The following is a 26743-nucleotide window of genomic DNA, read 5'->3' as shown; positions in this document are numbered from 1 at the left end:
TAAGTGGCTGTCAGACTGCCGGCACCCTTAAATTGCTGTTAAGTCATGAAAATCGCAGACCTAGGCACCCAAGTGGGCCTTTTCTGAGGAGAATCGTTAACCGCGGCATTCAAATTGAAAATTGCGACCCAACAACCAATCACCATGGCAAGTGTGCATACTAAGGCCGCCACGTTATTGTTGTTCTTCCCACCAGTCCGCACACTACAGACCATCGCCGTGGAGTACGAGAGCTACCTGCCTTTTTTTGTGCACCTTCCCCCCTGCCTCCTACCTTCCATGGCCCCTCCCGAACCCCCAATGAAGCGCTCTAAGCAACATGGTGTCAAGAAGCTGCCGCCGTTGTCGTACAGTCAACGTTTGGAGCTCATTTGTTGTGTTGAGAAGGGAGAGAAGCTTTCAAGGCTGGCGAAAGAATTTGGGAAGAACGAGTCGACCATAAAGACGATCTACAAAAACAGGGAGATAGTGAAGAGGTGCGTCAAAGCTTACGGGACTGGGCTTATTGAAGGCCGGGTACGGTGCAGAGACGAGGCAGTAATTTGGACAGAAAGATGTCAGGAGATGTTTGTCCTGAGGCAGGCAAGGAAGAATATTCCGGTCGACGGCTCAGTCATCAGGGTGAAGGCTAAGAGTTTTCACAAACTGGCAAGTCAACGGCTCAGTATCTACCCCCCTAAGCCCTTCCATGCTAGGCGTGGGTGGTTGGCTAACTTTCTGACAAGGAAGTGCCTGAAAAACGTGCACACAACTGAAGAGAGAGCATCTGCTGACCTGGCCACGGCAGAGGACTTTTCAACCGTTCTCCAGGCAGTTTTGGAGGAGGGGGGTTATACAGCAGAAACTGTTTTCAACATGGACGAGACTGGGCTTCAGCGGAAAAAGCTGCCTAGCACCACATACATCCCACGTCAACACTGAAAGGCCTTTTGTAATTAATAAGGCAAGAAGACCCCGCGCCTTCTGCAACCTCAAAGACATGGATCAGTCAGGGGTGTATTGGCGTCGGCAGGCTAAGGCACGGGCTACTACAAGCTTAGTCGTGGACTGGTTTGACAGATTTGTTGAGGATGCGAAGGCTCATTGCAAGCGTGTTAAGGTGCCGTTCAGAGTGTTGCTGCTCATGGACAACGCTCCTGCTCACCCACAAGCCCTAACCTCGCGTCACCCCAGCGTCAAAGTTATGTTCCTCCCACCCAACATCCTCTCTCTTCTCCAGCCACTTGACTAGGAGATAATAGCGAATACGAAGCTGTTTTACACCCAGTTATTTTATCGCCAGTTTACCTCAGCTGTCATTGACGATGCACCGGAGCGGCAGCTGCTGAGAGAGATCACGGCAGACAGCAGCGACAGTGAGACAGAGGTGGGTGTTGTTGAGCCTGACCCCGGAGAAAGTCGGGAGGTGTTGTCTGTGTACCACTTCTGGAGGAAATTTAACATCAAGGACTCTATTGATTCATTACTAGAGGCTTGGGGCAAGCTTAATGTTGCAACGATTGCACATGCCTGGCGCTTTCTCCTGCCTAACCTCACGAGTGATGACGCGCCAACTCAGAGTGTAGAGGACAACGTACAGGCTGTTGTTCAACTGGCTCGGATCTGCCAGGCTGTGGTGAAGTGTCAGCTAGTGACATAATGGACGTGATTACTGAGAAGGTTGATGATGCTGAGGCTGTTGTGGGGGCTGTTATACGAGACGACGAGCACGTGGAAAGGCATACTAACCATGAAGTGAGTGAAGTGAATGAGCAGGAATGTGGCGAGCCTTCTATGAAGGAGCTTAGTAATTTGCTTGTTTACGTAGACTTGGCCAAGGAGATTGTGAAATCCATTGAACGTGATGAGGAAAGTTGTAGTGAGTGTATTGGTTACCTAGAAAAAGCTGTGTGTTTTTACAAGGAATTGCATAATCGCAGAGTTAATGAAAAACATCAGGAACTCATCACCCACTATTTTGCCCGAGTAAGGGCAGAAGCTGAGCCTGAACCACAGCCTGGCCCTTCACACACTGAGAACGTGGATGACTTAGCATCTGTCATCTCTGAGGCAGATTTTGAGGGCTTCCTGAGGAAGGCAGAGGAGCTGGAGAAGGGAGAACAGCATGAGGGAGCACCTCCACCTCATGCTGAGAGGTTCTAAATTCTTCCCAACACCACCCAACTCCATTCACTTAAGCAGTATCATCATAGGATTAAGGTGAGATCCCTTAACATGGCTTATTTCTTTTTAATACATGTACTGAATATTCCTAAATTTGTATGTTTGTGTTTGATGGTGCCTAGATGGGTGTAGGTAGGGTGCTGTGGGGGGTGGTTGGCCAAAGTCCAGACCCATATTAATTTTTCACATAAGAGTTATTTATAAACCACAGAATTTGTAAATCACAGCAGTGGTCCAGACCCATATTGCCATATTGAGTGTATATATATATATACAGTAATCCATCTAATATCCGAACATCCCCACTAACCGGACATAATCGTCCCAGGATCCAACATTCCCAAAATGGTCCAAAAACCGCAAAAAAAAAAAAAAGAAAAAAAAAAAAAAGAATTTTTCCCGTCCGTAATTTGAACTTGCCGCGCGTGGCGCGGGACAGCTTTGTTGTGGCGCGTCATTCCTCCGACGTCCGATAGAGCGCCGCTGCATCCTCCCCACTTTCTGCCTGTCTCTCGCCGCAAGTGCACGCTCGTCGTCATGGCTGCCCACGTGCTCACTTTTGTGGTGGTTCCTTACCTGCTGCAGGCACTCCTGTTGCTCCCGGGCCTCTTATTAGTGTGTGTGATGATGGCCCCGCTGCCTGAGAAGAGGAAGAGAGTGGTGTTGACTCTGAAGAAGAAACGGGAGATATTGGAGAAAGTAGATGCGGGGTGGTCTTCTTCCCGCATCCTCTGCGAGTTCAACCTGGCCCGATCTACTTTGTTCGATATCAAGAGATCCCGAGACAAACTCATGCAGTACACGGCTGACTTCTCGTCGAGAAGCAAACGCAACGTGGTGAGGAAGGTGATGTTTACTCCCAAGTTTGCTGAAATCGACCGCTCCACGTTGATTTGGTATCGACAGCAACGTGCTGCTGGTGTGATGGTACGTGGAACGGAGCTGAAGGCTGCTGCTGAGAAGTTCGCCAGGCTTCACGACGCCCTAGACTTCAAGGCATCCGAGGGTTGGCTCTTCGCGTTCTAGTTACAGCATGGCCTTACCAACCGTAAAGCTCATGGCGAAGCTTTGGACGCTAACGAGGATGGAGTTGACGAGTTTCGGCACAAGGTGAAGGGCTTGATCGACAGGGAGGGCCTCACTCTCGGTCAAGTCTACAATGCTGACGAAACTGGTTTATTCTATTGCTCTTTGCCAACAAACACTCTAGCCGAGGAGATGGAGAAGCGTGTACCTGGCCGCAAGCTCTCCAAGCAACGGCTGTCTGCTTTGTGTTGTGCCAATGCTAACGGCATGCACTGGCTTAAGCCCGTTATTGTTGGCCGTGCAAAGCAGCCTGGGTGTCTTTGTAGGGTGATGAATGTCCTTCCTGTTGTCTGGTACCATTCTTTGAAGGCATGGTTTACAGCCCAGATCTTCAAAGACTGGTTCCACCGCCACTTCGTCAGTTATCAGACGAAGACACTGGGAATCCCGTGCGACCAGGTAAAGGCCCCCTTCTCCTCGACAATGCACCTGCCCACCCGTGCGACAAGGACTTGGTGGCTGAGAATGGCCGGATTAGGTGCATGTTTCTGCCACCTAATACGACTGCTGTCATCCAACCAATGGACCAAGGAGTGATCTTGGCAACAAAGCGCCTATACTGATGGAAGTTCCTGGACGAGATGATGGTTGTTCTCGAGGACGAGCGCAGGGAGGGACGGGACATGCGAGGCCAGTGGACTTTGGAAAACCTTCGCCGCTACAACATCGAGTCTGCAATCTACAACTGGGCCAGTGCGTGGAAGGAAGTCCCTGTCAAGACTCTAGAAAATGGTTGGTCTCGTCTGCTTCTCAGAACGGATGTGGAGTACGATTTTCTAGGGTTTGACGTGGATGACTTCCATACACGGCTACGTTCGCATGGCGACGATGTTGATGTGGATGATGTGCATTAGTGGTTGGATGATGACGAGGGCGATCCTGGGTATCAGACATTGTCTGATATCGAGATCGCGTCTTCAGTTGCAGGTGTCAGTACCCAGCTTGAAGATTCCGATGAGGACGGCGACGATGACGCGGACTCCCCTCATCATGACACTACTCCAGCCATCCCCAAGCTGAGCGCACTCCAGAAACACCTAGAGTTCGTTCTTGACTACCTGGAACACCCGGACTGCGACAGGGAGATGGGGCCCTTGGGACTTGTGGAGGAAGTGCGTGCTTTTAGGCAGCGCATCATCAATCGTCAGAATCGTCGGTCCTTGCATCAATCAACGATTGACAGTTTTTTCAGGCCCGTGACCCCTGCTGTGCCCAACCCTGGCTCCACTCCATTGCCTCCCCAGGACAGGCCCTAATGCCCCGAGCCACAGCCCAGCACATCAGCCACGGTTGAGTCACCGCTCGACGTGAGTTTGCGTCTATCTTCAGAGTCGTCTGCAGTGGGTACGCCATCACCACGACCCAGCGACGCACCCCTGGGTCACCTGCCAGTGATACTCTCGGACTCTGACAGTGATTAAACAGCAAGAACTTCTCCACTAGACCACACGGGAATTTACAGTGTTGTGCAGTGAAATAAACAGTGTGTTGTGTTCAGGATTTACAGTTGTGAGTGAAAAGACTAATTTGGAACAAAATTTAACGTAAATAGACTTGTGTGTTTTTGCTTTAGAAAATGGTTAGAAGAGTGGGAAAAGTTAAAGTGCAGAGTGCAACACTTAGTAAGTTACAATGCAGCATAAGTTAGACGAGTGCGCACTGTGAAGAGAACGGACTTCTGAGTGCGATCGACTAAGTTCAGTGCAAGACTTCATGAACAGTGTACTGGAAGTGCTTCAGGAAATCCTTCTTACTGTCAGAGTCCGGGAGGAGGCGGTTATTCATCGAGATGGCCATGGACTTGCTGTAAGTAGGCAGAATGTTTCATACTGTACTTTTTTCCATACTATACTTACCTCAAACAACTCATTTCACTCTTTAATGTCCTTTATTGGTGTGATTAGGGTGTTAGGAGCTATGCATGTGCAGTAGGAAGGTGTTTTTCTGAGTTAGGCTAGGTTAGGGTCCATAAGTACCAGTCCAGGAGCCAGTAACCAGAATGTTTAATATTGTATGAACCTACCTCTAAACCCTCATTTTATGCTTCTTTTGCATTTATTTCAATCATTCATGTGCCTTGTTGGTGTGATTTGGGTCTTAAATAGGTGCTATGCATGTCCAGAGGGAGTTGTATAGGTGTTTCTCTGAGTTAGGGTCCATAAGCTGGGACCCAATATCCGGACAGGACCACTATCCGGACCTGCCTATGGCCCTATTACGTCGGATATTGGAGGGATTACTTATATATACTATATATATATATATATATATATATTTATATATATATATATATTTATATATATTTATATATATCTATATATAAATATTTATATATATATCTATATATATATATTTATATATGTGTATATATATTTATATTTGTATATATATATATATATATATATATATATTTATATATATATATATATATATATACTGTATATATATGTGTATATATATATTCATATTTGTATATATATATATATATATATATATATATATATATATATATATATATATATCTATGCAAATGGGGGGGGCCATGGCCCACATGGTCCCCCCCACCTTTGGTACGCCACTGGCTATGTGCAATTGTGTCTGTCTTGGAAGGGGAACTACTGTGGGGTGTATTGTGGGGGTCCATGGTGGATGCCATTTTACTGGAAGTTTTTGGTTATCGATGTGGTGGCAGTGTTTGTGTGTGTGTTTGTGATGTGTATTGGTGGTTAAAGGTGGAAGGATGTAGTTGAAGCCTTCACTGTAGTGTTGGGAAGTTCTTTGTTCTTTGTTTCTTTGTGTTGTGAGATGGTAGATTACAAGGGCGAATATAAACCTGTGATGAAGCAGTGAATTTTTACTTGTGTTCATTTGATCCTTGATTGGGAATACTGTAGGTGCAAATGGCTTCATGACAAGTTGCTGTACACAGAGTTGTCAGGAAGCTCCCTAGACTTGAATTCAAGAGAAAATATGTGTTACATATAAAAGGAACTTCATTTGTTGTTGTTGTTGTTATTGTTTCAACCCCCAAGCTTGTCTGAATGTGAACATAGTGAACGACAAGCTGAAGCTGTCTGCTGCAGTCCACCATACTCACAGGGGAGAGGGAAGGAGTTTAGGAACATTTGTATAACCAGACAATTTGGGTTCTGCTGTGGGATGGTGTTGCTAGTGTATTTCTGGTAGACTGTCAGAAAGATATGGGCTTAAGATGTGGGTGTTTCGTACCATGAAAAATCATCATGATCAGTACCCAAAGTATTGATTGTCAAAGAAGACATACTAGCTTTTAAAAATTATGAACACAGAATGTTATCAGTTATCTTCTGTTATTGTTCATAAATGTGTCGCATAATGAGGGGATGGATTAAGTACAGTGCAGCTTTTTTATGAGATAGGGTTGCATCAAATGAAAAGTTATAGCATAGGTAACAAGTTATCTTATAACAAGGTCATTATAACATGCGTTCAATGGGGTTAGGGAGGGTGACCTCAACCATGAAGCCTAAAATGACAAAAAAAAAAAACTCTGCCACCCACCTGAGTTGTCACCAAGGGTACCCCCCCCGCTCCCGAAGGATGGGGAACAGTTGAAGGGCCAGGACAACCACTCCACATAAAAAGATATGGTATTATTTCACTTAATATCATACACTGCACTAATTGTCAAATTAGTGTGCTGTTGTTTGGCAATAGCAGTGGTGTTTCAGTGGCCTTTCATAAATAAAATAAATTGAAAGTCAGTGATCACAGCCAGTGTAAACATTGGTTGAGCATTTTAGTTCAGTCAGCTGTGTAGAGGCCCAAAAAGGGGACGATAGTTATTTAAGGTTGACATGATTTCCAGGTCATGTTTTAGTATTTCACACAAAAAAATATCACCTCACTTGTCACTGCCCGCTGCATTATTTAAACTTGCACTGTTATTTGGTAAAAACATTGGTGTTCCAGTGGCCTTTCATGCATGATATAGAACGAAAGGCAACAATCACAGCCAGTGCAAACACAGGCGTCCATTTTGGTTTGCGTACATCACTGCATCTGCACAAGATTCTCAGGGATGGCTGTCGAGAATATTGTTGTAGTGAAATCGTAATTAATTTTTTAAATGGCGCACCAAGACAATATAATTTTTAAATTATTGTTGTGGCAGTGTATCACATAATGAGGTGTTGTATAACAAGGCTGCACTGCACAGGCTGTATATATGGAAGATTTTCTGTAGGGATTTTAAGTAATGAAGGGTATCTGTATAGGAAGTACGGATGTATTGATAAGATCCAGAAGGATAAAGATATTTAAAAACATGTTCATAGAGGGCTTTGATAAGGAAGTAGTGAGCTTGGAAGTAAAGAAGTGGTTGCCCAACAGGACTATGATCCCCACTTCAAAATATGGTAGTGAAGTTTAAATTCAGGAAGGACATAAGTCAAGAGTGAGAGGAGTGGAGAGAAGTTATTTGAGAAGAGCATGTGGAGTTTTGTGGAGAGGCATATAGAGAAATAAGGAAGTTGGGGAGTTTTGTGGTGTTATGTGGCTGTACGAAGAACTGTTAGAAGTACCTACCTTAACCCGTGGCGTCCCGTCGACGTACTTCCACGTCCTCACGTTATGTCACTGCCAATCCCGTTGACGTACTTCAATGTCCTGCAATTGCAAGGTTCATAATTTCCACAATTTTCAAAATTCGCGCGAGATTTTCGATTCGCCCATGTACCCAAGCCTCCCCTACCTGCCGCCAGGCGGGCAGCGTCCTAGACCCCGCGTGACCCACGCTCACCCTTGTCTCGGTCACTCACCTGCTAGCAGTGACCCAGGTCAGACATGGCGCGGAAAGGTCTCTCAGACGAGGAAATTGCATCCGCCCTGGAAGCCTTCACTGGAGATAGTGATTCTCCACTTGACGATGATGTGGTGGATCGCGATTACGTCCAGCCAGAGGAAGAAATAAGTGGCAGTGATGAAGAGGTCCCTTCGCCCCGGAAAACGCAGTATGTGACATACCGTAAGGCAAGGGAAGGCCAGCCTGCTCCCCAACCACGTGCACGGCTATCTCTCCATCCCGAATCTGATGAGGACGAGGATGAGGATGACGGCGGCTTAGGACGTGATATCGCCTCGTGGTTGGGAAAAGAAAAAGTATCACCCCGAGGATCAGAAGGTGGGGCAAGAAGACATATAAGGTATGGTGAAAGTCTTTTGTCTGGGGAAGTGGAAAGTGGTGTGGTGGGATTGCTGGGTGAAAGGGAAGTGGAAAGTGGTGTGGTGGGATTGCTGGGTGAAAGGGAAGTGGAAAGTGGTGTGGTGGGATTGCTGGGTGAAAGGGAAAGTGGTGTGGCGGCAGCGCGGGGTGAAAGGGAAAGTGGTGTGGGGGTAGTGCGGGGTGAAGGGGCAAGTGGTGTGAGGGAGGCAGCACGAGCACGTGGTGCACGTAGGCCTAGGGGAGAGGAGGTGGAGCCACTCCCCAGCACGTCTTTCGCCCCACAATATTCCCAAACTTCCTCCCCACAGCCCCAGGATGTGAGGAAAGGAAGGAAAGGGAAGGGAAAGGGTAAAGGAAAAGGGAGAGGGAAGAGAAGTGCGAGTGATGAGAGGCGCCGCTCTCCACCTCCCCAACCTCCCCCACCACCCTCACCTCCCCACCCTGACGAAGGGGACGATGGGGACGTGGCTGGAGACGGTGGTGTCTCGTGGAACTGGGAAGATTGGAGTAATTTTACTCCCATCATTCACCCTTTCACTGAGGAGTGGCGGTCTGGTTGCACGGCTCCAGGTGTGCATGCAGGTTCGTCTAGGGTGGATTTTTTCCACTTGTTCTTTGGGGAGGCGTTTGTGGGGCGCATAGTTGAACAGACTAATATATTTTCACGAACACAGCGCCGTGAAAGTGAACGTTTGGGAACCACGAGCAGGCATTCCCAACAATATGACTATCCCGTTACAATTGCAGAAATGTTCTTATTTTTTGCCCTGGTTCTCTTGATGGGTGTGGTAAGGAAAAACCAAATTCCTGCCTACTGGACAACTGACCCAATGATCCTCACACCTTTCTTTGGAAAGGTGATGAGTCGTAACAGATTTCAGTATATTCTCGGCCGCCTCCACTTTTTTGATGCAGAAGATCCAGCCAATGCAAATAACACAGATAAAATGAGGAGAATTAGGCTGGTATTTGATCATTTACGGGAAATGTTCCGCTCCTCATTTTATCCCCACAGAGACCTCGTCATAGACGAGAGTCTTGTGTTGTGGAGAGGCAATATTTCCTTTAGGCAGTACATACCCAGCAAGAGACACCGTTTTGGGTTCAAGACCTTTGTTATGTGTGACTGTAAGACTGGTTATGTGCAAGACATAGTCTTGTACACGGGCGCACAGACAGATATAACAGAAGATCGGAGTATAGGACTCTCTGGGGCCGTGGTGAAGACAATGATAGAGGAGTACCTTCATCATGGTCATGTGTTTTACCTGGACAACTGGTACACTAGCCCTCTTCTCGCTAGGTTCCTCCACCAACACGACACCGGAGTCTGTGGTACAGTCAAGAGAAACCGTCGCCATATGGTCAAGATAGGGAGGAAACTTGACAAGAACGAGGTGGTTTTCTTCCAGGCCAATAACATCCTTGCCACCCTGTGGAACCACAACAGGGAAGTTTGCCTCCTGTCAACTGTTCACAGCCCCCTGATGCACTGCACAGACTCCGTGGATCACCGTAGCGAGAGGAGGCGCAACGTATGGAAACCCGAGTCTGTACTGGACTATAATCTGAACATGAGGCAAGTGGATCAGTCAGACTCGATGATTTCAAGTGTCGACTGTGCCAGGACCACGATGAAGTGGTACAAGAAACTCTTTTTCCACTTGCTCGACATCACGGTCCTGAACGCCCACTACCTGCACGCCATGACCACCGGAGTATCCGAGACCTTTGAGGGGTTTGTGAGGGAGCTGGCACGTGAAATAATCGCCAAGCATGCCCAGGACAGACCCACACACTGCACCCGCACCCCCATGGCTGCCCAGACTCCCGTACGTCTTGCAGGACGCCACTATCCTAGCACAATCCCTTCCGACCCAAACCGTCGTAAACCCCAGCGCCGCTGCCATGTATGTAAGCACTCAACAGTCAGACCATCCACTCAGAGAAAAGACACATGGTACGAGTGTGTCGAGTGCAATGTTGCGTTGTGCCTTCAGCCTTGTTTCAAAGAGTACCATAATTTCCTACACTACTGAAACTGTGTGGGATGGCGATATGACGCTCATTATAATGGTAAGGCCAGTCAGTAGGTGCTAAGTCAAATATAAAGTTGAAACGGGTGTAATGTTTTCAGGAAAGTAATGTATAAGTTGAGAATTAGTGTAAGTTGAAAGAAGTGATATCAGAACTACACCCACTGTGTAAATCTGCGAAAATATGACGCTCAGTATAACACTCTGGTCAGTAAATATGTGATAGCAAGAATATAAAGTGGAAACGGGTGTAATGTTAGCATGAATAAAACGTATAAGTTGAACAATAGTGTAAGTTGTAATAATTGATGTCACGAGTACACCCACATTCTGGTCAGCAAGTATGTGATAGGAGTTATATAAAGTGGAATTTGTTGTAATGTTAGTAGTAAGGTATTTTATAAGTTGAATACTAGTGTAAGATGAAACAAATGATATCGCGATAACACTCCCTGTGTAAGTACGCGCTAATGTGACGCTCAGTTGAATCGTAAGGTCTGAAATTATGTGATATCAATTATATCAAGTGTTAACATGTGCAATGTTAGTGGAGAATTATTATATAAGTACAAAAATAGGTTGTAAGTTGAAATAGTAGTCATAGCGACTTCACCGTGTGTGTTATTATGCGCTATTATTACGCTAAATATATACGTAAGGCCTGAAATTATCTCAAAACAGTTCTATAAAGTTGAAAAGTGTATAATGTTATTAGGAAAGTATTATGTAAGTAGAAAAAACACAATACGACTTGAAACAACAGTCACAGCGAGTTCACTCACTACGTAAATAAGCGCTAACATTACGCTAAATGTTATCGAAAGGCCTGTGAATACGTAAAAACAGTTCAGTAAAATGTAAACTGGTATAATGTTATTGTAGAAGTATTATGTAAGTAAAAAAAATGATATGTATTATGATTTTCGAATATTAGCGATTCATCGTGACCAGTCTGCCCGATTTTGCTCGTTTCGCACGATGGTACAATGCTTATTTCTGCTCTGTTTTTGTATAAAATCCAATTTACTCTTTTATCACATGTTTTTATGTTTGTAATAAATACATATCTACTTACTTTCATTGGTTTCCCAGACTTATAATACCATAGAAAACGTTAGAGGCTCAGACCACCTACAGAGAACACGGTGCCAGGTGTGACCAAGGCATACCTGTTTAGGGCAATTATGGACCCCGGGGAACAATTTCTTTGTGACTGACCATTGTTTCTGACCAAAAGCGAAAGTTTTAGCAAAAAAAATTTGGGTCCAAAAATGGTCGGGATTCGGGGGTACCATTGGTGAGAAAGTGGTCGGGACGGGGCGGGTTAAGATGTTTTAACCATGTGGAGAGAGTAGAGAAAGAGAATGAGTAGGAGAGTGTAAGTGAGGTGGCGATGGAGAGGGGAGGGGAGACTGAGGATGAGGTGGAGGGATAGGGTGTAGAGGTATGCAAATGAGGATAGTGTGAGTTGGATAAGGGTAGCCAAGTGGTGAAGGACAGAGTGACGTGGAGGTAATTTGTTTCTGGCCACCCCTTCTGGGATGAAGGTGTCTGGCTATAGATAAATAGAATGTACGTGAAGCCAAAGAGGATGGCATCCAGGAGTACCTCTATCTGTGTATCATCCAGGAATATAAAGACAATATTGAACATATTGTAGGTGAGATATCACAGGTTGAAATGGAAATACAGGTATGATTTTTGTGTAAGGCATGTGTGTTCCTAATAACGCTGCCTATCACATTCACATCCACACCACAACGCTCCTTTATATCCTCATTCGTCAGCCTGTCTCTCCATGCGACTCCACAGGCTCTTCTTAAATAACTCATTTCCACTACTCTCACTCTTGACTTGTGTCCTTCCAACAACGTCCAAGCTTCACTTCCATACGTTAGAGTTGGTATCACAATACTGTCATGTAACTTTTTCACTTCCATGCTCACTTCCCTGTTTCTTATCACTGCTTTCAAAGAACCAGCAACCTTTCTTCCCTGCTGTACCCTTTCAAGCACTTCACCTTCCAAACCTCCATCCTTACTCATCACACTACCCAAGTACTTAAACGTACTCACATTTTCCAATTCCTCACCATTCAACCTCGCTGTACATTCACTGACTTCACCTCTCTCAAAGACCATCACTTTACTCTTCCCTACATTCACCTTTAGATTCCGTTTCGTACACTCTCCCAAACTCATCCACCAAGCCTTGCAGCTCCCCTTCGTCTTCACTCAACAACACAGTATCATCTGCAAACACCAGTACAGGGAGTTTCCAAACACTATCCTCTCTAACCAGGGCCACTCCAACATCCACTACCCTACCTTGTATCTCTTTTATTACCCCATCCATGAACAGATTGAACAACCATGGAGACATGACACATCCCTGTTTCAACCCAACCTCCAAAGAGAAAAATTCACTTAGTTCACCATCCACACGCACTGCAGCCCTAGGACCATCATACATACTCTTCACAGCATTCAACAACTTTCCATCTACTCCATGTATTCTTAATACTTTCCACCATCCTTGTCTATCCACCCTGTCATATGCTTTCTCCAAATCCATGAAAGCTGCATATAACTTCTTTCCCTTCTCTAGAAACTTTTCCACTAAAGATCTAAGAATGAATATCTGATCTACACAACCTCTTCCCTTCCTAAAGCCTCCCTGTTCTTTTCCCACTAATTCCTCTGTTCGTTCTCTAACTCTGTCAATAAGTATCCTACCATAAACTTTTTGTATTATACTAAGAAGACAAATACCCCTATGACTACCACACACTTCTTTTTCCCCTTTTCCTTTGTACAAGGGAATAATTATACTGTACCTGACTTCCAATCCTCCGGGACTCTACCTTCCTCCCTGGCCAATCTGCACATCTTCCACATCCATTCTACTACTATCTCTCCCCCATGCTTCAGCATTTCACCACACACTCCATCAATTCCTGGGGCTTTCCCCAATTTAACTTTCTTCATTTCCTCCACAACTTCTATCCTACTGATTTCTTCCTGTCTTCTCACTCCCTCCTTCTCCCAGCCATTTCCCAGCCACTTATACTCACATTACTTCCATCCTGTATGTTCAACAATTCCTTAAAGTGTTCTCTCCATCTGCTCACTTTTTCTCCCTTCTCCATTAGTAATCTACCATTTTTATCTTTCACTCCCCTGCTAACCTCACTTCCACCCTGTCTTACTTTCTTCACCTCTTTCCAGAACATTTTCTTACAGTCCCTCCACTCTTCACTCAAATTCCTTCCAAATTCCTCATCCACTCTCTTCTTACTCTCTCTTACTAATCTTTTCACCTCTCTCTTCCTTTCTACATATAGCTCTCTCTTCCGCCTCTCAACTTCTTCCACTCCCCTATTTCTCATCCATTCATTGTATGCTTTCTTCTTTTGTGCCACAGCCTGTCTCACCTCTTCAGTCCACCACGCTGTTCCTTGCACCCCCCTCCGTCTTTCTCTTCCTCCCACACACCACATCACATGCTGCACATATTTCTTCTGTAAATATCCTGCACACACCTTCCACGTCCCCCATCAGCTCCAGTTCATATTTGCCCAATTGTTCCTCCACTTCTCTCTTATACTCTGCCTTTTTCTCATCCTTTTGTAACCTTTCCACTCTCCTTGCAACTACTCCTTCCTCTCGTCTTTCCCTTCTATTCCTTCATCTTACTTGTATCCTAATTCTGGCCACCACCAAGCAGTGGTCAGAAAGTCCACTCCCCCAACCTCTATAAACTCTTGCATCCATTACACATCTTCACATCCTTTCATCCACACACCCATAAACAATCATTGCCTTCCTTTAATTCAGTTCAGCACCCACCCTTCTCATCACTCGCCATGTATACCTTTGGATCATTTTATGCCTGAAGAGGGTATTGGCTATCACCAACCCCCTCCCAGCACAGATGTCCATTAACGCACTGCCATTCTCATCTATCTCAGCAGGCACACGCCACTCTCCAACTATTCCATCCACCATCACATTCCCTACTTTACCATTCATATCACCGATCAAAAACACTCTCTTATTCCTTCCAAACTTTTCCATGCACACTTCCACCTTTGTCCAGGACTCTTCTCTCACTCTGCTAGCACGATCTTGCGTTGGCGCATACATGCACACAATCGCCCACGTTTGTATTCCAACTTTCAACTGTACTCACACAATCCTTGACCCAACTGATCCATACTGTCTTATGCTCTTCTTCCATCTTTTACTCACAACTATACATACTCCTTCCTTTGCCCTCTGATTCTCATCTACTCCTGCACATATACCCCATCCATACTCCCATTCTCTCACACTTTCTCCTCTCCGTTTTTTTTCGTCATTCCACATACATCCACTTCTGCACCCTCAAGCACCTGGACAATCTCTCTTTCTTTCACCTCATCATTCACTCCTCTTACATTCCATGTAGCCATTACCAAGTCCTTTGTCTAGTCCTGGGTCGTCATCGTTTGGTCAGTCCTTGTCTGAGGCTTTTTGTTTGTTTTTTTAGTTAGTTGTTTTCTGGGGAGGGGCACTAACCCTCCGCCAACCCTTTTAGTCGCCTTTTACGACAAGCAGGGATACTGGGGGAGTATTCTTGAATAAAAAAACCCTACCCCCAGGGGTATTTAATCACAGTAGATGGTGGCGACCATCATCCACTCACCTGATGTAGTGCTGCCTACTTCTCCCTTAGCCTTTATCATTCTTTTTCTGTGCCTGCCCTCCTCTCTTCCTATTTCTCACATCTTTCCTGTTACTACTTATTGCTTTTCTTTCCGTTACAGGTGGCTTTACATTGAGTGACAAGCCAAATGGTTTCCTGTAAGCCAAGAAACCATTTACAACGCTGGGTGGTAACCATATAACCAAACCACACGTGCTTCCTGCGTGTCAAGTGGGTTGGTGGAGGGATAGTGCCCCTCCCTGTAAAACAAATAACTCAGAGTCAAATGGCCACCCCATAAGGGATTATGGCGTCTGGCAATAGATAGATAGAATTCACAGTATAATATAAAATAACACTTTCAACCACTCTCGTATGATTTCAGTGCGATTTGGGTAAATATTGTTATGTATCACGTATGAGAGAGAGAAGGGGGAGGGCAGCAGACCGATTTAGACCATTTCATCGAGGGTACATGGAAGAAAAGAAATACTCCCGGTCTGTCCTAACTTTTCCCCCGATGAATTAATGGCTTAAATAAATGAAGTGGCCTTTCAAAAGGAAGAGTGTTATATTTGATTCACTGGATAATGCCATCTCTAAAACAGCCATGAGCTGTGCCTGGGATAATGTTACATTTGCAGTGAATAGTGTCAGCAGAGTTCAGCAAGATAATATGCTTTAGTAAATCCAGCCCCGGTACTGTGTCCACCCGCGGATATTTAGAACCATTTATGTTATATCCACCCGTGGATATTTATAACCGTGTATGTTAAAATCATGGATGTTAAGGGATGACTGTACTGTATTTATTCTGTATCTTGGTTTTTCCGATTTTGAGAGATCCAAGTAAGTTTGCTGCCTGCCAACCATGTTAGTCTGAGAACTTTTTTACCATATATTAATATATAACAGAAGTAGAGGACAATTTCAAGCCCATAGGTATGTGTAATATGAAAAAGCACCATACCTGGAGAAAGTTTACTTTAGAATATCTATATCTATCTATCTATCTATAGCCCGACGCCCTAATCCCGCAAAGGGTGGCCGCAGACAAAACGCCTCCAAGTCACTCTGTCACCCACCATTTGACTCCCCTCCCCCCAACTCACCCCCCCCTCCCTCATATACCTCTCAACTCCATCCCTCCACCTCATCCTCGGTCTACCCCTCCCTCTTCCTCCCTCCACCTCACCTACATACACCCTCTTAGTCAGTCTTTCATTCTCCATCCTCTCCACATGTCCAAATATATTACAGTAAATGCCTAGTTATCCATTTTCACAATATCAGGCCCAGTGTAATATCCGGTGCTGCTGGCTCAGGGCTGTTAGAGCAATATCCAGTGAAATTATGTAATATCCAGTACTGAAACAGGACAAAACCAGCGGTTCAATTCAATATCTGGCATTTAGGCGTATCGTCTGGCTTGAAATTGGTAACCATCGGACACTGTATAACTGTACTGTATCATTGTTTTATTATATTTTATGGTTAGTTTTCATCTTTTATTCATGGGAAAGTTTGTAGGATAGAGGGCTGAGATTGATAATAACACAATAGCTGGATTGATGCCAAATGTTGAGTGGAAGGGGGGGGTTATTATGCAATATCTGGCATTTCATGTCATTTAACATAGGGCTTGGCTGAATTACAGTGGATAATTGAGAGTGTACTGTATGTTCTTTGAGCTGAAGATGTTAAGAATTGTGTTTGGCTTGGCAGGTGAAGCCGAGCACAGTGCAGGTGAACTTGTCATCATGCTGTGTAGTACCCCAGGAGCTGACTACCTTTGCCCAACAGAATGATGTACAAGTCCTCACTCATAATGACCCAGCAGGTAAGCATTTAACATTGCCATTGAAGTGTAAGTGTATAAGAAAGTAGATATGTCTGCCGGTTTCATTGAAATCCGTGTGCTTACTTTCCCCCCTTTTCTTACTGTTTAAATTTTTGCATGGGGGGCTGATCCCCTCCCCCCCAAGAATCACTGGGGGAATCACCCTCCCCAAATATTGCATTACGGATGAGTGTTCATTGTACAGCGTACTAAGATATCAGAACTATATCTGCCCTCCGTACACTGTTTCTAAGATTTTTATATACTGTAGGTGAGGGGGCTGATCCCCCTGAAAATGGCGGTTGGAAAATTATATACAGTATAGTGGAAGACCGTTGGAGTAACCAGATAAACTAACCAGGGAAGTTTCATTCAGATCTTGTCCCTATTTCTAATTTTTTGGGGAGGGGGGCTGACCCTCCCAAGAATCACTGGGGGAGTCACACCTGCATTACTGGTGAGTGCATTGAGCAGTACATAGTAAGATATTGAAGCCATATCTGCCCTCCTTCTGGTGTTTTGTATCCTTTATAAGTTTTGGAGGGGACTGGTCCCCTAAAAATAATGGTGGAAAGTTTTATACAGTATAGTGGAAGACATTATTAATGCAATCAGATGAACTGACCTGAGAAGTTTCATGCAATCCTGGTGCCCACTTTTTTGGGAAGGGGGGGGGCATACCCCCAGGAATCATTGAAGGGTCATCTATATACAGTATCTATCTATAGACACCATAATCCTGTAAAGGGTGGCCATTTGTCTTTAAGTTCCCTCCCCACATATTGCATTGTGGATGAGAGTCCATTGTGCAACCTGTACCAAGATATCAAAGCCATTTCTGCCCTCCGTTTATTATTTCTCAGAATTATTAATTAGATTAGGAGGGGCTGACCCTTCTAAAAATCATGATTGGAAAGTTGTTTATAGTGGAAGACCTTCCCAGTTGCCCAAGAAATTTACCTGGCAGGTTTCAGTATGATTCATCAAATAGTCTAGGAGGAGTTTTTAAAACACACACACACACACACAGGAATATTAGGCAAGATTGATCCCGAAGGAGACAAGTGGGTAAAAGAAATTGAGGAAGTAAGGAGGATAGGGCCTTATAAGAAAGGGGAAACAAGACCAATGAGAGTCAAGTTGTCATCAGAATGTGTAGTAAATGATATACTTAAAGTGACCTGGAAACTAAGCAAAGAGGCAGGGATGGAAAATATTATACTGTAATAAGAAAAGATTTCAATGAAGAAGAAAGAGAAGTTTTAAAATCATTGAAGGAACAAGTAAAGGGAAAAAAATGATAAGAGGACAGAGGAAGAATGTAATACTTTTTTTTGGAGAGTGATGAATATGAAAGTAAGGAAGTGGTATGTGAGGAAATAGAAGAGAAGGAAACTAAGGGGGATGGCTGTGAAAGATCAGAAATTGAGGAAGTGGTACCAAAGGAGAGAAGAGGGTATAAAAAACATCAAAAATAATTTGAAGGTGGTATACATTAATGTTGATGGTTTAATATCAGCAAGGCTTGAAATTAACAATTTCTTGAGTGAACATGAACCTGATGTCATGTGCTTTGTAGAGACCAAATTAAGAGAAGATATTGATGTTCATTTGGGAGATGCTAAATACAAACTGTGGAGAGGAGACAGAAAAGAAAAAAATGGGAGGAGGAGTGATGATAGCAGTGAAGAACAACATAAATGTAGATACCGTGGAAATGGGAGAAGACAGGGCTGAAGTGATAAATATGAAATTAGAAACTGGAGAGAATGGCAAGAGAGATACGGCGGTAGTGTATGTTCCCCCTAAGACGAGAGCATGGAATGATGACGAATACCAGATGTTGACAGATATGGTTAGTTATTTACAAAAAATAATTGAGAAAAGCAACAATATAATTTTGGTGGGTGACTTTATCTGTAAAGAGGTGAACTGGGAGGAATGGGACTCGGGAGGCAGTGAGGATTCGTGGGGCACTATATTATTAAATATAATAATTAATAATGTGATAACGCAATGGGTCAAAGAAAAGACACAGTTCTAAGGTGAGGCACACCAGCAAGGTTAGATTTACTGTTTACCAAAGAACCCGATGTAATAAAATAATTGAAATATTTCTGTCTTATAGGAAAAAGTGATCGTGTGGTCATTGAGTTCCAGATGATAATAGAGAACGTTGAGCCAAGAGACGAGCTTCATAGACAGGGAAGATACAACTTTGGGAAAGCAAATTTTACAGAATTGAGAAAAAAAATTTTCAGAGAAACAAGAGAGATACAGAGGAAGTGGGATATCTTTCTAGACCTCTATAATTTGGGAGCGGAAAAACTTGTACCAAGAGTAAGAGGGAAAGAAAACAGGAAAAAGGAATGTTTTAATAGAAGATGTATGATAGCAAAAAGAGAGAGAGATAAGGTGTGGAACAACTGGAGAAAGAGAGGTAACAACAAAACAAAGGAAGAATATAAAAGAACTAGAAATGAATACACAAGTATACGTAGAGAAGAAGAAAGGAATGATGAAAAAGGTATAATAGACAAATTCAAGGATGAACCCAAACTGTTTTAGAGATTTGTCAGTGGCAAACTGAAACAAAAGGAAGGAATCACCAAACTGAAAGTAGGAGAGGTCTATAAAGATGCAGCAATGAACGCTGAAATAATGAACAAATGTTTCCAATCAGTTTTCACTAATGAAAAAGAGTTTGTGGAAGGGGAGGGAGTGATTAGTAATGTACCGGTGATAAAAGATATAAAAGTGGAGGTACAGGAAGTGTATAAATTACTGGAAACTCAAGATGTAAGGAAAGCCCCAGGACCTGATGGAATTTCTGATTGGGTACTGAAGGAATGCAGAGAACATCTGGCGGATAAAATTCACAGTTTAATTGTGTGTTCTCTGGAAGAGGGGAAAGTGCCACAAGAATGGAAGAGGGCAAATGTGGTACCCCTGAATTATAAGCCAGTGTCTCTAACCAGCATGGTCGCAAACTTAAGTGAAAGAATCCTGAAACACAGATGGATAAAGTATCTAGAAGAGAAGAACATTTTGGTTGAATGTCAGTTGGGATTCAGAAGTAGAAGGTCGTGTGTTTCCAACTTGTTGAGCTTTTACTCAAGAGCGATTGACGTGATACAGGAGAGAGATGGTTGGGTGGATTGTGTGTACTTAAACTTACAGAAGGCCTTTGACAAGGTACCTCATAAGAGACTAATGTGGGAACTAGAATATATAGGAGGACTTAAGGGGAAACTCCTGGAATGGATGAGAGACTTTTTGAGAGAGAGACAAATGAGGACAGTAATAAAGGATAGGGTGTCTGGATGGAGGGAAGTAACAAGTGGAGTCCCTCAAGGTTTGTGTTGGCGCCAGTAATGTTCCTGATTTATGTAAATGATATGGTAGATGGAGTGAACAGTTGTGCAAGTCTGTTTGCTGATGATATAAAGATCTTGAGGAAGGCAGAGGTTGAGGAGGATTGTAAAATGCTGCAGGAGGATCTGGACAAGATACATGATTGGAGCCAGATATGGGAAATGAAATTTAACTCAAAGAAATGTAAAATATTGGAAATGGGTAAAAGTACTAGAAGGCTATCACTGAATTATTTGTTGGGTAATGAATTAATCACAAAAATGAGAGAAGAGAAAGATTTGGGAATGCTGGTCCAGGATAGTTTGTCACCTGAAAAACATATTAACAAGTTAGTTAGAGAGACGTATAAACTCATGACTAACATAAGAGTAGCATTTCATTATATGGATGAGGAGATGATGAAAACATTGATAGTGGCCATGATCCGCCCCGGGTTAGAATATGCAGTGGTAGTGTGGTCCCTACACAAAAAGAAAGATATAAACAGGATTGAGAGAATACAAAGAACAGCAACCAAGATGGTCCCCAGTCTGGCAGATCTGTCATACAGAGAGAGACTGGAAAAGTTGGACTTGCCTTCTTTAGAGGAAAGGAGAAAGAAGGGAGACATGATTGCAGTGTTCAGGACCATGATAGGAGTAGATAAAATTGACCGAGAAGATCTGTTTGTACGGGATAAGAGAGAAACAAGAGGATCCGGAATGAAATTGAAGAAGTCAAGCTATCTATCTATCTATCTATTACCAGACGTCTCAATCCCGTTTGGGGTGGCCACAAACAAATCGCCTCCACGTCGCTCTGTCCCCCGCCATTTCACTGCCCTGCTCCCAACTCACACCCCCCTCTCTCATATACCTCTCCACCCCATCCCTCCATCTCATCCTCGACCTTCCCCTCCCTCTTCCCCCCTCCACCTCACTCACATACACTCTCTTCGTCAGTTTCTCACCCTCCATCCTCTCCACATGGCCAAACCACCTCAGTGTGTTCCTCATAACGCTTCCTATCACATCCACACCACAACGCTCCTTTATATCCTCATTCATCAGCCTGTCTCTCCATGTGACTCCACAGGCTCCTCTTAAATAACTCATTTCCACTGCTCTCACTCTTGACTTGTGTCTTTCCAACAACGTCCAAGCTTCACTTCCATACGTTAGAGTTAGTATCACAATACTGTCATGTAGTAACTTTTTCACTTCCACGCTTACTTCCCTGTTTCTTATCACTGCTTTCAAAGAACCAGCAACCTTTCTTCCCTGCTGTACCCTCTCAAGCACTTCACCCTCCAAACCTCCATCCTTACTCAGCACACTACCCAAGTACTTAAATGTACTCACATTTTCCAATTCCTCACCATCCAACCTCGCTGTACATTCACTGACTTCACCTCTCTCAAAGACCATCACTTTACTCTTCCCTACATTCACCTTTAGATTCCATTTCTTACACACTCTCCCAAACCCATTCACCAAGCCTTTCAGCTCCCCTTCATCTTCACTCAACAACACAGTATCATCTGCAAACACCAGTACAGGGAGTTTCCAAACACTATCCTCTCTAACCAGGGCCACTCCAACATCCACTACCCTACCTTGTACCTCTTTTATTACCCCATCCATCTACAGATTGAACAACCATGGAGACATGACACATCCCTGTTTCAATCCAACCTTCAAGGAAAAAAATTCACTTAGTTCACCATCCACATGCACTGCAGCCTTAGCACCATCATACATACTCTTCACTGCATTGAACAACATCCCATGTACTCCATATATTCTTAATACTTTCCACAATCCTTGTCTATCCACCCTGTCATATGCTTTCTCCAAATCCATGAAAGCCGCATACAACTTCTTTCCCTTCTCTAGAAACTTTTCCACTAAAGATCTAAGAATGAATATCTGATCTACACAACCTCTTCCCTTCCTAAAGCCTCCCTGTTCTTCAACTAATTCCTCTGTTCTTTCTCTAACTCTGTCAATAAGTATCCTACCATACATTTTTTTTATTATAGTAAGAAGACAAATGCCCCTATGATTACCACACACTTCTTTTTCCCCTTTTCCTTTGTATAAGAGAATAATTATACCTGACTTCCAATCCTCCAGGACACTACCTTCCTCCCAGGCCAATCTGCACATCTTCCACATCCATTCTACTACTATCTCTCCCCCATGCTTCAGCATTTCACCACACACTCCATCAATTCCTGGAGCTTTCCCCATTTTGATTTTCTTCATTGCTTCCACAACTTCGATCCTACTGATTTCTTCCTGTCTTCTCACCTCTCTCCTTCTCCCAGCCATTCCCCAGCCACTTATACTCACATTACTTCCATCCTGTATGTTCAACAATTCCTTAAAGTGTTCTCTCCATCTGCTCACTTTTTCTCCCTTCTCCACTAGTAATCTACCATTTTTATCTTTCACTCCCCTGCTAACTTCACTTCCACCCTGTCTTACTCTCTTCACATCTTTCCAGAACATCTTCTTACAGTCCTTCCACTTTACACTCAAATTCCTTCCAAATTCCTCATCCACTCTCTTCTTACTCTCTCTTACTAATCTTTTCACCTCTTTCTTTCTACATATAACTCTCTTCCGCCTCTCAACTTCTTCCACGCCCCTATTTCTCATCCATTCATTGTATGCTTTCTTCTTTTGTGCCACAGCCTGTCTCACCTCTTCAGTCCACCATGCTGTTCCTTTCACCCCCCTCCGTCTTCTCTTCCTCGCACACACCACATCACATGCTGCATATATTTCTTCTGTAAATATCCTGCACACACCTTCCACGTCCCCCATCTGCTCCAATTCATATTTGCCCAATCGTTCCTCCACTTCTCTCTTATACTCTGCCTTTTTCTCATCCTTTTGTAACCTCTCCACTCTCCTTGCAGCTACTCCTTCCTCTCGTCTTTCCCTTCTTCTATTCCTCCATCTTACTTGCATCCTAATTCTGGCCACCACCAAGTAGTGGTCAGAAAGTCCACTCCCCCAACCTCTATAAGCTCATGCATCCATTACACATCTTCGCATCCTTTCATCCACACACACATAATCAATCATTGCCTTCCTTTAATTCAGTTCAGCACCCACCCTTCTCATCACTCGCCATGTATACCTTTGGATCATTTTATGCCTGAAGAGGGTATTGGCTATCACCAACCCCCTCCCAGCACAAATGTCTACTAACTCACTGCCATTCTCATCTATTGCAGCAGGCACACCCCACTCACCAACTATTCCATCCACCTTCACATTCCCTTCTTTACCATTCATATCACCGATGAAAAACACTCTCTCATTCCTTCCAAACTTTTCCATGCACACTTCCACCTTTGTCCAGAACTCTTCTCTCACTCTGCTAGCACGATCTTGTGTTGGTGCATACACACACAATCGCCCACATTTGTATTCCAACTTTCAACTTTACCCACACAATCCTTGACCCAACTGATCCATACTGTCTTATGCTCTTCTTCCATCTTTTACTCACAACTATACATTCTCCTTCCTTTGCCCTCTCATTCTCACCTACTCCTGTACATATACCCCATCCATACTCCCATTGTCTCACACTTTCTCCCCTCCATTTTGTTTCAGTCATTCCTCATACATCCACTTCTGCACCCTCAAGCACCTGGACAATCTCTCTCTCTTTCACCTCATCATTCGCTCCTCTTACATTCCACGTAGCCATTACCAAATCCTTTGTCCGGTCCTGGGTCGTCATCGTTTGGTCAGTCATTGTCCGAGGCTTCTTGTTTGTTTTTTTAGTTAGTTGTTTTCTGGGGAGGGGCACTAACCCTCTGCCAACCCTTTTAGTCGCCTTTTACGACGATGGTTTAAATCTCAGATTTGAGGCTGGTTCAAACCACAGATTGGGGATTATCTGATGCTGGATTATAGCCTTGAGTTATCCATATTCAGGTCACAGGATTATATCGCAGATAATCCAAGCCTGAGTAATCTGGGACTTGAGCCACAGACCGAAGCCCGCATTCAGACACGGTGATCACAGCCAGTCATCATGCATTTTTAAAACTAGCTGGGATTTGTATGTGGTGGGAAGACCAACCTCTTAAGAAAAAAACTCACTCCTTGCACAGGTAGTACATTAACACAACAAAAAATAATCAAGCACTGTATATGATAAAATATTGTCATAACATGGGTGAATAAAAAAATCCATGACTTCATGATTAATGCAGTTCCAGCAAGCTTTACTGTGTGCATACTGTAGATACTTTATTTTTGCAGTTCATTACTTCTGTATTACCAAGCCAACTATCACTGTACAGTATCTATCTGCCATATTCGAATTTAATAATCATACAAGTCTGAATGTGATAGTTGTTATCAGTTGTTTATTTCTAATACGATGTAAAAGTATTACAAATTGGAAACAGGTTGTGAAACCACTTTGGTCTGATGGTATTAAAGGGGAGGGAAGATTTCTAAATAGCCAATTTAAATTATGTGAACTACCATTATTCATGTTTCTTTGAAACAAATCTGAATTTCTTCTAAAGCATGTATACTTTGGGTACTAGAAAAATACTGTATATTCACTGATGAAAGTGTTCATATTACAGAAGTACTGTAGGCTACTGTTTGCACAACTGACAGTTTTATGATACCAGTGTATGGTGATATGTGGTAGGTTACTGGATGCATAACTTACAGTTTTTGATGCAGAGATACAGTTATAATAGGCTACTGTTTGCCCAGCTGACATAGTTTTGTGATACAAAAGTGTGGTAATAATAGGCCACTGTTTGCACAATTGTCGCAGTTTTGTGATACAGAAGTACAGTAATAATAGGCAGCTGTTTGGACAATTGACACAGTTTTATGATACGTAAGTATGGTAATTGTAGGCTTCTGGCTGCACATATGACAAAAATTTTGTTATACAGAACTATGGCAATATTAAGCTGTTGTTTGCTGAACTGACAGAGTTCTGTGATAGAGAAATAAGTTACAGTAATAATAGGCAAATGCCTGCACGGGGCCTGAGAACCTGGGAGTGGCTTCAGTCGCCTGGGCAAGTACCACATCTCTCAACACAAACAACAACACCGTTTTTTATTCACCGAGAAATGACTCCCCAGTGGTCATTTCTCGACAACTTCTTCTAGCCGAGGACATTGAGAGCACTCCAGGACCCACCAGCAAATACACATATCCAACATGCTGAAAACCTATCACTTCGAGCCAGCAGACAAAGGGTTCAGTTCAGTGCAATTCCTGCAAGAACTGGACCCATTACACCTGCACAGCACTTACATCCAAAAAACATTACACAAACACCTGGACCTGCCCCTTATGCTCCTTCCCCCCCCCCCCACTAACCCCCCCCCACTAACCTTACTCCTACTTCCTCCATACCTTCCCAGCCTAACCCACTGATCAGTCCCACACCATCCAATCCCTCAACCCCTCCCAACCCACCCCAACTTAATCCACCCCAACCCTTACCTCCATCACAACCTTCTACCCCTTACCCTCCACCCACACCACCACCTCTGCTCCGTGCTGCAGCACCCAACACACATCACAACAAACAACATAAACATCCTTCAGTTAAACATAGATGGCATAAACAAAAAACAAGGACTCACACAATTCATCAAACAACAAAACATACACAATGCCATCTTACAAGAAACAAAACTACACAGTACACAAAAAACACCTACATTTCATAATTTCACCACCATTAGACAAGACCGGGCCGACGGTGGTGGCGGTGGACTCATCACCCTGGTACACAAATCCATCAACTTTTCAGGTACCAGTGCACACACAAAGTCACTTCTCACCCCACATGACACTACAACAGAAATACGGTCATTTAAAATACGCACTGGTAACAAATCACATATAACAATTGCCAACACATACATTCCCCTCCAATCATCCCCCGCAGTACCACACAATTACTCTCCAGAAATACATCACATCACTAACAAACCCAACATCATCCAGGGTGGTTATTTCAACGCCAGGGCATCGCCTGGCATGTCAACAACCCTGACACAGACAGACGGCTGGTACTACAGTTCCAGACAGATAATCTTTTCATACTGAATAATCTCCATCAGCATACCCATATCCCACACCAAGCCCTCTTCCTCCCATTATCCCCAAACATCACCTTTGCTCCCCAAACCTCACCCCCACAACATCCTGGAGAGTGGTCAAAACTCTTGCTCTGACCATCACCAAATCATCATCGTTACCAAAACCAGAATCACCCCAGCTGGCCACAGACACACATACAATAATTATAAGAGAGCCAACTGGGAGGGCTTCACAACTGAAACAGAACAGTTTGAAACAT

The 26743-nt window shown here is 43.8% G+C and overlaps 1 protein-coding gene across 1 annotated transcript in view; it reads left to right on the top strand.

Annotated features, from left to right (window-relative positions):
• Positions 1-26743, top strand: part of Gclm (Glutamate-cysteine ligase modifier subunit) — a 124400-nt gene that overhangs the window by 66157 nt on the left and 31500 nt on the right. The window contains exon 4 of the mRNA XM_080283254.1: positions 16900-17014. Coding sequence (XP_080139380.1) covers positions 16900-17014 — 115 coding nt within the window. The remainder of the gene's footprint in view (positions 1-16899; positions 17015-26743) is intronic.

The sequence above is a fragment of the Coenobita brevimanus genome, chromosome 97 (assembly GCF_032717465.1).
Source record: "Coenobita brevimanus isolate Jiangsu-jjx chromosome 97, ASM3271746v2, whole genome shotgun sequence".
NCBI classification, from domain to species: domain Eukaryota; kingdom Metazoa; phylum Arthropoda; class Malacostraca; order Decapoda; family Coenobitidae; genus Coenobita; species Coenobita brevimanus.
The sequence above is the reverse complement of the archived record's forward strand: the minus strand, read 5'-3'. Positions and strand labels throughout refer to the sequence as shown.